General features: G+C 44.7%; 1 protein-coding gene across 2 annotated transcripts in view; it reads right to left on the bottom strand.

The window, feature by feature from the left end:
- The window catches only part of C8B (complement C8 beta chain), a gene marked incomplete at both ends in the record, with an annotated part of 37,197 nt that overhangs the window by 2,486 nt on the left and 20,059 nt on the right, over positions 1 to 14,652 (bottom strand). For both annotated transcript variants that reach the window (XM_080920705.1, XM_080920706.1), the window contains 5 exons: positions 27 to 95; positions 952 to 1,105; positions 8,744 to 8,907; positions 10,068 to 10,196; positions 12,192 to 12,432. In XM_080920705.1, the coding sequence (XP_080776831.1) occupies positions 27 to 95; positions 952 to 1,105; positions 8,744 to 8,907; positions 10,068 to 10,196; positions 12,192 to 12,432 (757 nt within the window). The remainder of the gene's footprint in view (positions 1 to 26; positions 96 to 951; positions 1,106 to 8,743; positions 8,908 to 10,067; positions 10,197 to 12,191; positions 12,433 to 14,652) is intronic.

Below are 14,652 nucleotides of genomic sequence, written 5' to 3'. Positions count from 1 at the left end.
CCAACCAACTCTGGAAGACTCATTACCTTTTCGATTGGTGATCTCACAGGCTACACCTTGGAAGCCAGCAGGGCAGATACACTCACAGCGGGATCCTGAGGAAAACAGACAGAGAGTGAAACCAGGACCCAAGAGCTCAACCCCAAGCACCCGAATTTCCATCAGTAGACATGGGAACGAAACAGTGAGTGGGTATTACATAATGTGCAGGTGCAGGGCCAAGATTTACTTCTTTCCTGGGCTGGAAGGGTCGTCATGAAGGAGTGTTCATTGCCATCATAAGAATTAGATAGTAGCACTGAGAACACTGCTCCACAGTTGATCTTTGACTCACACTTATATGTGTTCAGGATCAGATTCTGCATTAGCAGTCCCTGAGGACAGTCATCTCTTGTCACGAGTAATAGTCTAGTCTATGCTTCAGTTCCTCTAGGGAGGTCCACACTATTTGAATCATGCCCCACCTACCTTTGGTAAGATCTGAACTTTTGCAAGTGCTTCTCTATACTGGTCAGGAATCTGCCCTCTTGGAGTATCTCTCATCTTATTGTGAAGAATATCTCCTCAGGGCAGACTTTGAGAATGTCCTCATCTGACTCCACATTATCCATGCCTCTATTCCACAAGCTGGTAGACATTAGCTGCTAGCTCTAAATTTCTTGCAAAGCAAGAAAAACTACAACAATCCTAGACTCAAACTCTGAGCTGCTGAGCTACCCTACTTCCTGTGACAGTCATGGCCATAGCTCCAAGCTTCAGCTAAATGTTACTATAACCCAAGAGGCCCTCTGAGGCTGGGCTCTAGGAACCCTGACAACCAGAGCAGAATTCCCCTTGTTGCCAGCTTTCTGACTTCTTGGGAAGGAAAAGTAGGCAAATGGTTGCCCCAGAGTCAGCATCCCTGCAGATGATGCCTTCCACAAAGAACCCCAAGGCTTTGAAAAGTGGTACCTTTCAGGACAGGGACTCCATTGCCTCTGCACGGAGCACAGCGGCAGGTGCTGACTTCCATCTGGAATTCTTCTAGTGCTTTCTTTATGTTCTGTTTCACTGTGCTGGAGTATGCAAAGTCTGTGGCTGTCACAAGCTCATACAGGGGCTCAGCCTGGGACAGAGGAGACAAAACACACATCACCTAGAGGCCAAAGCAAAGCTACAGGGCAAGGACAGTCAGAGAGGACAGTGCATGGAGAATGCAGGAAGGTACCCCCAGCACAGGGAAAATGCTACATACAATATGCAGCTAGATGCTCGCCCCTCTGCCTCCCCTACCTGGATGACACAAGTTAATCTGCTCAAGCTCAAATCAGTTAACGAGGAATACCTACTAAGCACTAGACATAAATGTAAAATAACTGTGGTGTGAGAATCTATTCCTAGGGACTTCCAAAGCCAGAGGCAGACACTAGTGTAAATTAGTGGCTTATGGATAGTCTCTGACTTGAGGTTAGACTTGAGATCTCTCAACCTTAGGAAGGCAAGAAAGTGATCCCTTTTTAGTTGAAGTGTATTGTGAACTCCCCAGGCTAGTGATAAGTTCTGTCAAGAGTACTGTACTACAGCCAGTGTCAGGGGATCTGGCCCAGTCAGCTCCTGGGTCATGAGAAGCTTAAAATCCCATTGTACAATTTTGCCAAGTTGTGTTCCACAGGTCGGGTGGGTCCAATGCATTTCTGCCTTGATATTTTAAATTCATGATAGGTTTATCTGGACCCAGCCCCACAGTGCGTCAAGGAGTGTGGTTTCACAGAGTAACAATCAAACCAGCAGAGAGGAGCAGGGCAGGAAGGGGCTCATCTGTCTTGATGTGCCTTTAAGGTGATCTTGTGGCAGCTCTTTGGCTTATTTTAGGACTGTTGTTCCTGAATCGTCGTCTTCCAGTTTTATGGGAGTTACTCATGTTATCTATCCAAAAGCTCACTCCAGGAAGTTTCACCCTATGGCTCACAGTCCCTTCCTTCAGAGGTCTCTGCACTATTCATTTAAAAAATATTCTGCTTTCTAAGTATCCCTTTACAATCCTTAAACTTTTCCACACAAAGTTGCCATTTTCTTTTTTGATTTGATAGCAAGCTGGCAGGGAGAGAGGCTTGGATCTGACCACTCTGCCTTGGGCACAGCCTCCCATTAAGGGTAAAGAGAATGTCTGGCTGAAGAGGGTTGGAGTGAGGCAGTGGGTATGGGAGACCAGGCAGGGGTTAGAAAAGTACAAGTGGACCATATAAAGCTCAAAAGAAGGAAGGCCAGAATGTGTATGCCTCAGTCCTCTTAGAAGGGAGAACAAAACACTCACAGGAGGAAATACAGGGAAAAATATGGGAGCAAGGATTGAAGAAAAGATCATTCAGAGACTGCCTCACCTGGGGATCCACCCCATATGCAGCCACTAAACCCAGTCACTATTGCTGATGCCAAGTAGTTCTTACTGGCAGGAGCCAGATATGGATGCCTCCTCAGAGGCTCTGGCAGAGGCATATTGATACAGTTGAGGATGCTTGCAGCTAACCATCGGACTAAACACGGGGACCCCAATAACGGAGCTAGAGAGAGGACTGAAGGAGCTAAAAGGGTTTGCAACCCAATGGGAAAAACAATATTATCAACCAACCAAACCCTTCAGAACTCCCAGGGACTAAAATACCACCAATGAGTTTGCATTGAGAGACCCATGGCTCCAGTTGCATATGTTGCAGAGGACAGCATTGTCTGGCATCAATGGGAGGAAAGGTCTTTGGTCCAGTGAAGGCTCGTTTTCCCAGTGTAGGGGGATGCCAAGGGGCTGAGGGGGGAGAGGGTGGTTGAGAGAGGGAGCATCTTCATGGAAGCAAGTGGAGGGGGAGGGGATAGGCGTGGAGGGAAAGGGGATAACATTTGAAATGTAAATACAGAGAATATCGAATAAAAATGAAAAGAAAAAAATTAATTACCTCCCCCACCCAAACAAAGAAAGAAAGAAAAGAAAAGAAAGAAAAGTACAAGCGGAAACTGCAGGTGCTGGTCACTCTGCACATGCGCAACAGTGGTGATGCCCTCTGGTCTGTGAGTGAGGAGAACCAGGGCCCGCCTGCTGCTTTGCTGTGTTCTGTTCCTCTTCGGGATGCAGCTCCAGGGCCTGGTTCCTCTCCAGATTTTGTTTGTGATCCTGTCCTAATTCAGCCCTGGAGAGTTTAGGGTCTGTCTAAATGCAGGCAATCATGCCTAATAGAAGCCTCCAGTGGGAAGAAAATTGCTTCCATTTCTTAATGCATCTGATGCTGACCTTCGCTCCAGTGGGCAAAGCAAGGCCCCTTGGAGGTCCCATTGTCTCACCGGTCTGTGGTCAATGAAATTGATCCAGAGGCTGTTTTCAGAGAGACCAGCCTGCTGGTCCCACATGGGGGAGGGTAAGAGGTGGGGAGCTTGGTTTACACCACTTGGTTACTATTTCTCAATAGTCAGCTTTTGGCTTTTGCTCCCAGCTCCTTGAAAGACCCCCTTTAATCACCTTGGTGGTTTTCTACCAAGACATAGCGGTAGCTGGCAGCCAAATCTGAATAAACTTTCCACATACACTACACCTCGGAAGCTGAGGAGCTTCTGCCTGTTCTCACAACATGGTGATGGTTAGTATAACTGTCAGGTGAGAAAAAGCTCCAGGTGGTCACATGACTCCATAAAGCACAAACAAACAAGAACTCCAAGATGAAAATCTGGATACTATCAGTTTTGGAGTCCAAAGCCTAGTTTAGGATGGCTACTGATACCAGAGTCTCAGGAGTTCCCATCACTAGCTTCACCCCTATGTTCTCCAGAGTTTGCATGCGATGATGGCTTTCTTAGGCGAAGCAGAAACCCCATGGCTTCAGGACATCCCCATATGCTTATGCTAATATGGCTCTGTTTTTCTCTCTCCCTTTTCCTTCCCCCTTCCTCTTCTTTCCCTTCATTTCTTCTACCTCTCTCTTCTGCACCTCTCTCTTAGATACCCAGTCTTGAATATAACGGTCACTGGGTCTTCTTTAACACACTTGCCCTTGGGAAAATTTTTTTCTTACCACATCATTTTTGAGAGGATGCTGGAGAGTATCTATCGTGCAGGCAAATCTCTGCTGTGCACCCTGTTGTTCTTAAGTGTGTCGAACAATTGTTAGGAGAGCTAGCCACCACAAGGAGACAAAGTACGTGCTGCACATCCACCCCCCGCCCCCCAGCCCCCAGCTCTTGGCAGCAGTTTGAGAACTGGGTTCTCCATCTTCTCCTGCTACAGTTGAAAAGACTGGGGCATAGAGAAGTTAAGTAAACTAGTGACGGTCTCACCTCCACCAAGGGTGGGCTTTGATTGTTAATACTGTGCTTTCTTGTTCATTAATTTGTATGTATTTTTAGACTTATGAATAGTCGGATAATCATACCGCGTGGGCTTATAAATGTAATTTTATATCTCTCCTTTTACTTCTCACGATGTGAGGCTCTCCCTGTGTGGCTTAGCCCGCAGCAATAAAACAACTACAGCAGCTTCAGATACAAGGAGACGGGTTTATTCATGCTTCTGTTCACTGTCTAGTCTCTGATTGATACCTCTGCCCTTCCAGCCTTTGCTACTACAAGTATCCAATCCAATGGGTCACTATACATATTTATTTACAAAAATTAAAACCAGATCAATAGGTATTATCAGTTTTAACAGTATGGGGATACTGAATTTAAACTGTCTCCCTAGACTACACAGCCTTCTTACCTCACAGAAGGTCTCTCTCAGCACTCAAAATGCTTTGGGCATTACAGATTTTAAATCACTGTCAATTTCATTGGTGAAAATAATACTGTTATGATATTATTTTTATTGGTATGTAAAGAGTTTAAAAGTTTGGAAATTTATTAGTCAACTGACAGGTGTCCATTTCTTTAGAGATTGTATCTTTCTTCTAAATTATGCCATATTCCCACACAATAAGGGGCTTATTTGTGATAAATCATCATCATCATCATCATCATCATCATTATCATCAGTAGTGAACTATCTGTCTCTCTGCTATGTTGACATCTACCTACTGACTAATATTTGTTTTTCTGGTGTATGTGTGTGTGTTCATGTTGGTGCACACGGAGGCCAGTGCTCAACCTTAGGTGATGTTTAGCACCCATGTGCCTTGTGTTGTTTTGAGGCAGTCTCCCAGTGGCCTGGAGATCACTAATTAGGCTTGGCTGGCTGGCTAGAGAGCTCCAGATGTCTTCCTGTCTCTGCCTTCTCAGCACTGGGATTACAAATGCAGCCCATCACACATGGCTTTTTAAAGTAGGGGTTCTAGGGACTTGAACTCTAGTCGTTATGGATGTACAGTGAGAAGTTTGCTGACAGGGTTTTACTAGAACAGTGCTAACACATCACATTTTATAACTTCTTCTGCTTTGAGAAAATCAAAAGACTTAAACTCTCCTTTCAGACATATCCTCTCAAAGGTGGGCTTACACGTGAAAGGGCAGCAGACACTCCAAAGCCGGGTCACACATACTAGGGCTGCAGCTCGGCAGAGGAACATGTGACAGAACTCTAGCTTCTCAAAACTCAGGCTTGCACAGGGTAGGGATACATCTTTTTAGAGGAAAGTTTGCAGATAGTAGGGCCACAGGTCTCCAGAGGCAGGTCTTCATATGGAGGGCTACAGTGTTCAAAGGTAGATTTGTGCATGATAGGGCTGCAGGTTCTCAGGCTTCCCATGCATCTTATTCCAACTACTGACAGATGAGCAGGAGCATGGAGGGACTGACTCAATTCTTCTGGCAACCTTCAGAGCCGTTATCGGCTGTTATCTGAATGTTGGGAGGACAATATTGGGCAGAGCTCTCTTCCCAATACTTCTTGGACATGTGTAATTGGGAAATTGACTCATATTGAACTAAGATGCTAAGGTTTGGTTGTTTCTCTGCAGCATGACCTTGGTTCTCCTAACCTCTCTGTGAGCACATTCATAGTTTTTTTCTACCCTTGGCAATCCAATGTCTTCTTCATCAGCTTCAGTCCAAGTGTCCCATCTAGCTACCTTGACCCATCAGAAACATAGGAAGATGATAGACCAGTGATTAGGACTACCATTTACACACTGGACACCCAGGTACACCCAAATGCCAGATAAGGAGCAATTAAACCATCAGTATGCTCTGTGCAATACACAGGAGATACTTTAAACCAAGAGAATTATTCCTTCCTTATCTGAATTTCAAAACTGGATACTCTGTATTTTCATCTGCTAAACATGACAACTCTTTTTTTTTTGTTTGTTTGTTTGTTTGTTTGTTTCCAAATCCCTCGGGAGTTCACCCACTGAGGAACATTTCACCAGGCCAGGAGCTTTTTCCTTTAAAGACCTAGGGTCACTGGTACATTGCATGCCGAAATGACTTAGGTGTTTGATTTTTACTCCTGGGGGATACATTTGTTTCTAAAAGGAAAACATGTCAGCAGGATGTGTTGCAATCTTGTTTTGTTTTGTTTTCGGCTCTTTTGTTTCTGCTTAGGTTTCAGCACCATGCTTCTCTGGGCGTTGTGGGCACAGGGCAGATTTTCTACTCCACGCCTGATGGATGTGTGGGCACACTTCATCTCACTGTTTGCTGAGGAAGGAGTCTTTGTATCTTAGATGTCCACTTCTGCACCCTATCTATCACGTTTCTTTCCTGCCGGCGTTTTAATCTCTTTGTCTTTTGTTTCCGTGTTATAAGAGTATTTTTTATCGTACCTTCCACCTCACTGAGTCGATTTTCTGCGGTGTTAATTCTGTTCTTTCTGGTTTCCAGTGTGGGTTTTAATTCTGCCACTGAGCTCTCGGCTTCCACAGCCAGCTACTTTCCCCTCATCTGATTAGTGTCTAAACAGCTCAGCTTCTATTCTTGTTTCATAAATTCCTCGTTTTCTTGAATTTTATTGCTGTCACAAAGCAAATGCATTCTCAGATTTACTCCCATTTTTCTGCTTTATAGACATGTGCTCATTTTCTGCAGCTTGAACATAATTCCCATCTTTTGTGTTAAAACAAATCTCTTTATTTAGCCATTGTCATCTCTAACTCTTCTTCTAACAAGGCACCACCTCTTCCTGTCTGCGCTTACCTGGAAAAGGCACGAGCTGGTCCTTGTTGCATACCTTGCATCTGCAGAAATCTCAGCTCCGCTCCTCTCAAAGGACACATTATTATACTCCGGCAGTGGCACAGAAATTGTTTATCCACTGGGCTTTCCTCTCCTGAAAAATCAGCCATCACTCCAGCCTCCTGGAAAGCTACCGCTGTAGCGAGGCCTTATTCTGAGATAATGGGATGCAGCCAGCTGTTTCTGAGACCAGAGAGAGTCCGTGAAGCAGAGGGATGGGTGGACGTGTTTGCTGTGCAGGTGACAGATGCACAGAGGTGTACAGAGGTCTTCCCGCACTTCTGCCTCTTTTCTGCTGTGCTCCTCAAAATACACTCCTCTATCATGCCCTTCTTGACACCAGTGGTTTGGCCTCATGTGACAATCCGTAGCCCAGACAGTCACATTTTTCCTCACTGGGTAACCAAGCCATCCTTTCTAGGGCTCAGTTTTAACAGATGGCAGATAGGTTACTGTAGTATAGAGCTAAAATTCAGATACCTATTTTCCTCTAAAGTCCCTGTTATCTCTCACGCCTGGCTGTGATGCCATCTGGTGTCACCATGGTATCAATCAAGCTTGGATTTCTCTGGGGCTGCCTGCAACCTGTGGCTGGCTGTATCTCTACTGTGATTGTTGGTACCTATGCTCTCTGTTACCAGTGACTAAATACAGTGGCAGGAATTGAATGGCAGCCTCCTTGTTCTGTGAAGCTATGCATCTGATGCAAAACACAGGTCCTGTTGGAAAATCGTCAGGTCCGGGACTGCAGAGTCTCCTGTTAAGGTCCAGCCTCTCATTTTTACCTTCTTGACTGCAAATAGAACTCTCAGGGGTTGGACATTGGTCCATCAATGGCAGCCCAGACAGCAACAAGAAGAGAGTGATGTAAGGCATGCTATGGGTACGGTGCAGACTTCCCCACAGGCAAGGATCTACCATGGCTGATGTGTGTGACAGTCCTGTTTTAACAAGCATCTGTTTAGTTTATTTACAGCTGCAAGTTTCTTGTGTGGGAGTCAGGAGGCTAGAATCGTTATTTTTCTATTCACCAAGGCCACGGTGGGTGGGGGTGGGGGGAAGAGGTCAGATTCTCTTGTCTAGACCTAAGAGATTCCTTGAACAGTCACAGATGGGCATGACCTTCCTGACCCTTGACTTGTCACAAAAGAAGTCTAGCACATTACACTTGCAGACCACTGAAAGCATCCCTGTAGATAACATTGCTAATGCCCTAGCAGAGTGCCGGGAACTTAGCAGGCACTCCAAACAACGTTAGCTACTGTAATCATCATGTTTTGCACTACTCTAAGAGATGGGTATGCATGCTGCTGGCTACTGCCCTCCCTAAGTGCCTCTCTCACCTAGGAGTCTCTTTGTTTTCCTCTGGTACCGTTTTGTAGTGTAGCAGATGGTCCCCTTAGTAGCTTGGGGACCAAGGAAGGAACTTGGGATCTTTAGGGGGCACGAGGTGCTGTATTCTAACCTGTTCACCTTACATCTATTTTCTATTACAATGAAAGTAAGTGAAGCATGGGACCTGTGCCTTGGTGAGCTACCATCCCATACACAGCTTATTGCAGACCCTCTGAATCCATGTTCTGCTCAGAGGTGGAGTGGGTATAATGGCTGCATGTACCTTGAGCTTGATGATTGCTGGGCTGTACTGCACAGAGTCGCCCCATTCCTTCATCAGTTCAGCTGTTGGCAGCTCCCTGTATGCCAAGGTGCTGATGTACTCACTTGTCCCTCCTCGCACAAGAACGACCAAGTCTTCTACCATGGTGCTCCTCTTATTTCTGTCTGGAATGGGCAGAAAGGGGAGCACGGAATCAGAGGGATCTCTCTTTATGCCTTGGAATTTACTGCAGCTAAACAACTAAGACACCGTGACTTGAGGATCTGTAGTGAACGTGTCTGGGAGACAGAGGAGAACAAGACATGGTCCTGGCCATCGGGAAGTGATAGGGTCTGGGGCAACTGGAAACTTACCAGTTATGCATAGCACAAATCAGGAGAACAAGGAAGGAAGGTTCCTGATGGACATTTAAATGATGGTAAATAGGTGAGAGAGAACAGATTCATAAACAGCTGAGCAGACATGGAGAGAGGCATTGTAATTAGTGGAGCTTTGTGGATTCTGGCAATGTCCTGTTCAGGGACCTGGATGGGGATTAAGCTACGAGCCATCTTAAAAGAACACCTATGTTTTATATATTCATTTCCACCATAAGGAACAAATAATCAAAAATGTAGACAACTTAGTCTTGAGTGTGTGTGCTCTAGGGGCGGCAGCTACTTCCTGTGTGTGTGTTTTACTGGATGCTGTTTCTACTGTGGGATACCTCACATGGCAGGAACTGGGAGGGAGCAGAAGAGCTGCGGCCAGAGCAGTACCATCCAGCCTCATTCCTATCCAACATATACTAGACTCCATACAGACCTTTGCTCCCAGACCCTGAGTCTGCACTAAGGCCACCATATCTTGTCCTGCCATGTTTCCTCTGCCATGTGGCTGGTAGTATGTCACTCACATTTCCCAATCTCTTTGTCATGCCTTATCTCAGGTAAAGCCCAACTTCTGCTATCTTGCCTTAACCCCTATCATTCTATATCCAGCCAGTCCAACTCTCAGCCCCTAGAGCAAAGTGATACTATTTGCACAATGATGCTGTAGTACCCAGGATGTAATTTGTAGCTGTGGACACTCTGTCCTATGGTTTCAGACTTGATATTGGCCTTTTGGCCTTTTATCTACTCTATGTGGTCATTGCAAAAATGGGAATTCAAGTTCATCCATTCTTATGTATTCATTATACTAGTAGGAAGTAGGTGGATGTACTGAACAGATTATTATGGTCATTGAAATGCCTAGAAACATCCCACACTTAAAGAAAGCCTGGGACCATTGGTGCTGAGGAGACAGCAACTGAAAGTGTGGAAGTCACAGGAAGCTGTCTCACCTTTGATTTCATTCAGAATGTCATTGCATTTCTTGTCAGACACACCCAATTTGAGGTATACTTTAGAGATGGTGCCACCAATCTGGAAATCTACTCCAGCACAGGCCGAAACCTGGTCAAGAGTGTAATCTGGAGAAAGAAAAAAAGATGCTCATGACCTACTAGGTAACTCACTCTGTCCATTTTCCTATGATTGACTCTAATTTTAAACCTTCCTGGCATCAGAGGTTCAAATGAACATGTCATTAGTCTGAAGACAAGACACATAGTGGGAATTACAGAGACCGGTGAAGATCAGTCACAAGATTTTGTTCTAGCCTCCTTCTGCAAGCCTATGAAGACATTTGCATCTTTCAAATGTGTCACATGTTCAGGGCTATCCTCTAAAAGCCAGACACTTTATTCAGTATTCTCTTAGGGTTACTTTTGCTGTGATAAACTACCACAACCAAAAAGCAACTGAATCTTGACTAAAGTCTGGCTGAGGAAAAGAGGTGTTGTTAGCTACTAGGCTTCCTAGCATTATTAACATAGACCATAACCTCCCCAAGAGAATTCCAAACCCTTGAAACACAAATCTCACTGAAATAATAAGTGTTACAAAAAAGAAAAAAAATCCCCTGTGATTATGCAAATTTGCTAACTGTTCAAAATGTGGGAAATTGTATATATTTTCTCTTTCTTTAGCAGTCCTCTGGAAAACTTTTTATAGTGGCATCAATTAATTTTTTTCTTAATTGTGTGATTCTCTAGGCTGCTTATAGGGAGAAGTTTTAGAAATCATAGAAAGAACCCTTGGAACAACTCTTTTGGAGAAAGGTGCCTTTGATCTTGGTAGACTCAAGTCCTAAACACATGCATTTACATTGTATGTCCGATTGCAAGTACATTGGAATCTTTCCCAAGTCCTATCTACTGATCCAGACCAGTTCATGTAACTAGACAAGTGCCTGGTCCTGAGACCGAAAACTGGACTGAAAAGCAGGATTCACACTCTAGATGAGTAGTTGAAGACCTTTAAAAAGACAGGAATGCCTGGAGGCAAGATGGAGAGATGGAGAGGAGGTTTGGGATTGACCTAGTCTGTGAACTGCAGTAACGTAACCCCTCACTATAGAAACTGTCATCTGTGGACCAGCACCTTGAGTGTCAGCTCCAGGGCTAGTTGAAAGACAGCATTTGGACATAACCTTGATACTCCTGGATCAGACCAATTGCCTCAAGATCAAATCAGATCAAGATTTGTCTGTAATTTACATTCATCAGAGTAAATGGGGCTCTGGTCCCAGGACGAGCTTATGATTAAGTGTAAAAAATAGTATAAGGACCAGGGAGATGGCTCAGCAGGCAAACTGCTTGTCCTATAAAATTAAGAGCAGACTTCAGATTCCCAGAAATCCATGTGAAGGTCAGGTGGGCACGGTGTCCTGTGTGCAATCACAGGTCATGATGGTAGAGACAATCCCCACAGCAAGCTGGGTAGGGAAACTAGTTACATCAACATGCTCTGTGAGTGACTGAGAGACTCTGCTCCAATCAAGATGTTGGCATCAACTCCAGTCTTCCATGTACATGTGTAATTATGTACATGAGTCCACACATGCATGTACTCACACATGTACAAAAATTAAAAACCCAACCATAATATACATACATACATATACAAATACTCAAAAAATGAAACAGAGTATAATATTGAGGTATGCCTGAAGAAAGTTGATGAATAGAAAAGAAACAGAAGTAATTGAAGTTCATGCCTAAGCTTTTGGCTTGTATTTCTGGCTGGATGGTGGAACCATTTCTGAGATGTGAAAACTATAGTGGGAACCCATGATTCAGGATGCATATCTGACTTAGCGCATGAGCTTGGATCTAACTGGATATGGTTAATTTGGAGAGGGGGTATCACCCAAAGAGAGAGCTGGGCTGAGAGGACTGACACAGCCTAGTCAAAGGGTGGAGGATAATGATTCTGCCAGGGCCTCTGTGGAGGTACGGCAAGGTCAGTGGGGTGGGGGATGGGAGCACAGTTCAAGACTCTTCCCCCAAGCATTAGTGTGAGGCTCTCCTATCATTCATCCCGGCTGTTCTAGCCAGGAAAGACATGTCAGTCAGGTAGCGCACCTCCTCGCTCCATGGCGTCTTTGTTCATGATAAGCGTGTACTCGTAGATGCCCCCAAGCACGGCTTCAGTGATGAAATGGGTCCCAAAGTCACGAAGGAGGTCTCGGTATTCTCCATAGCTATACTCCAGGGGCAAGCTCTTGACCCTCTGAAGGAATTCGTAATGGAGCATGAGGTTTCTGGACTTCAGCTTGTAACGTGCCACTTCAAGGACAGAGCGCGCGTGCAGAAACTTGCTTCTCTAAATGAGATACCAACATGGAAAACAACCAGACTTTTACAGTTAGCCATTATGAGTGGGAAGATGAACTTTACAGCCACTGTTTTTGCCTAGAGTCATCACGCTTATGACTCCTTCAGGATATCTGAGGGAAGAGTTCAATGCTCGTTAACATTCCAGCATCCTTCATAGCTTGGATGGGCACTGACCTTGTTACAGAAGCAAATGCTGACAGCGAAAGAGGATCAGAGACCTGCACTATAGGATGAAGGTGATGACTAGAGGCCACTCAGATGGGGGCACAATTTGCTAACTTGCAAGCCTTAACCATTTGCCTGTGTCCTTTGTAAACGACATCCCAAACAGTTCAAGTCCGAAAGTGTTTTGGAAGGTGACTCTTGGCAGGAGCCAGCAAACTATGACCTGCAGAACGTATCTACTTACACATTCCCATTCACTTACACATCGTCTGCAGTTTTTGCCACACAGCAGTGGCAGAGAGGTGAGGCTGAAACAGAGGCCCTTCCCTCAACATTGTGTAAAGCCTCTTTTTATTTGCTCTGGTCCTTTTCAGTCAGAGTCTGGTGTCCCCTGAAGTTTAGACCGGATGCTGGCGTTGTCAGATGAGAGCTAGGTATCAGAACCCATGAGATAAGGGGGTCCTTGTATGGGAGGAAGCAAGGATGGAGGAAATGAGGGTACAGTCTATTCGAACCGAGTCCTGTAGCTGAAGAGCTATGCAGCCTTGATTGCGCTGTCACTAAAATCCTGCAGTGTGCATCCTGGCCTGCTGTCACTTCATTCCTGTCCTGTCCAGTGGCACAGAGCTCCTTTCCTCCCACTGCAATGGCCTAGGTAGTTACTGGGTACTTGGTTCACAGCTTTTCCAAACTTCCTAGGTTCTATCTCTTCCCTGCAGCTTTATGTAAGTTGTCAGAATTAAAATGGAGTTGGCTGTATCAGCCCTAACAAAAAAGTAAGTGAGCAAAAAATGCATCAGGCCTGGAAGTTAGGAAGAATGTGTGCTTGTTCACTGTTGTCTAACAGTAGGGGCTGCCATGGAAGGCAGCCACAGCAAACATACACTAAAACACGCTACTTTGAGGGCCTTTGTCCAGCCACTGCCTGGATTCAGAATGCAGTCACCATGCTGTTGGTACCTTGTGGACAAGGATCTCTTTTTGGAATCTCCTCATGTTTACCTTTAGAAACTTCCCTTGCGTCAATCCCCTTGAGACATATATAGTGTACTCACTCCCATCACAGTATTCCACAGCTCACAAATACACAACGACATTCTCTGGGCATCTTGCTCTGACTGTTGTTCAAGTTGACATATTATTACAAAACTTCCCCCGTGTTCTCCCTTTCCTTGCTAATCTGTTTTTGGTGCCCTAGTCAGAGTCAAGATCCTAAACCTCTAATAATAATATAATAATAGGTCTTCAGGCAAAACCAAACCAAGCAAACATGGGTGCATGTGCCCACTGTTGCCTTCAGAAGCAATCTACTCTCTTACTTTAAACACATACCCTTCACATCCTATCTACCGCTGCTCTGAGAGGTGTCAGCTTCCCCTTCCCTGACACTGAAGTGCTCCTTTTCATGCCTGTCCACCTTCATCAACCACACAGTGTATCAACCCTAACCTGCATGTGGTGGTTGTGCATCCTCTGACTCTGAGTTCTTCTGGGCATGAGTGTACCTACCTTTTAAATCCCTATTTAGCTCTTGCTTATTTAACACACACCCTGGGAGTCCCAGGTATGCACTCCTTCTTAAAGCTTGTATAACACATCTCATCTATTTCCTTCATGATATATGTTATGTTACATTGCTGCTGATATAAATGATTAACAGTGATTTATTGCTTACAGGCTTACATCTCCCACTGGGCTGAGAATATGAAGGGAAGACAATTTGTTATATATTTTAAAATGAGCTTCAAGAGACAAGTTGAAGATGTCCAACACAAAAACTTACAGATGTTTAAGGAGACAGAAATGCTAATTACTCTGATTTGGTCATTATATATTACATACATGAAGTAAATTATTACACTGTAATCCATAAAGATATCCGATTCTTTTCAGATAATGAATTTAATTGTACAAAAAAAAAAAAAACTTGTAGAGTTTGTCTTAGGACCCAAGGTTCGATGACACATGTTAGCTTTGTAGAATTGGCTGTTTGTATTGGGGAGGCAATGCCAGGAGAAAGAAGGCAGTATGTGATGGTGCC

The sequence above is a fragment of the Micromys minutus genome (assembly GCF_963924665.1).
Source record: "Micromys minutus genome assembly, chromosome: 9".
Classification (NCBI taxonomy): Eukaryota; Metazoa; Chordata; class Mammalia; order Rodentia; family Muridae; genus Micromys; species Micromys minutus.
The sequence above is the reverse complement of the archived record's forward strand: the minus strand, read 5'-3'. Positions and strand labels throughout refer to the sequence as shown.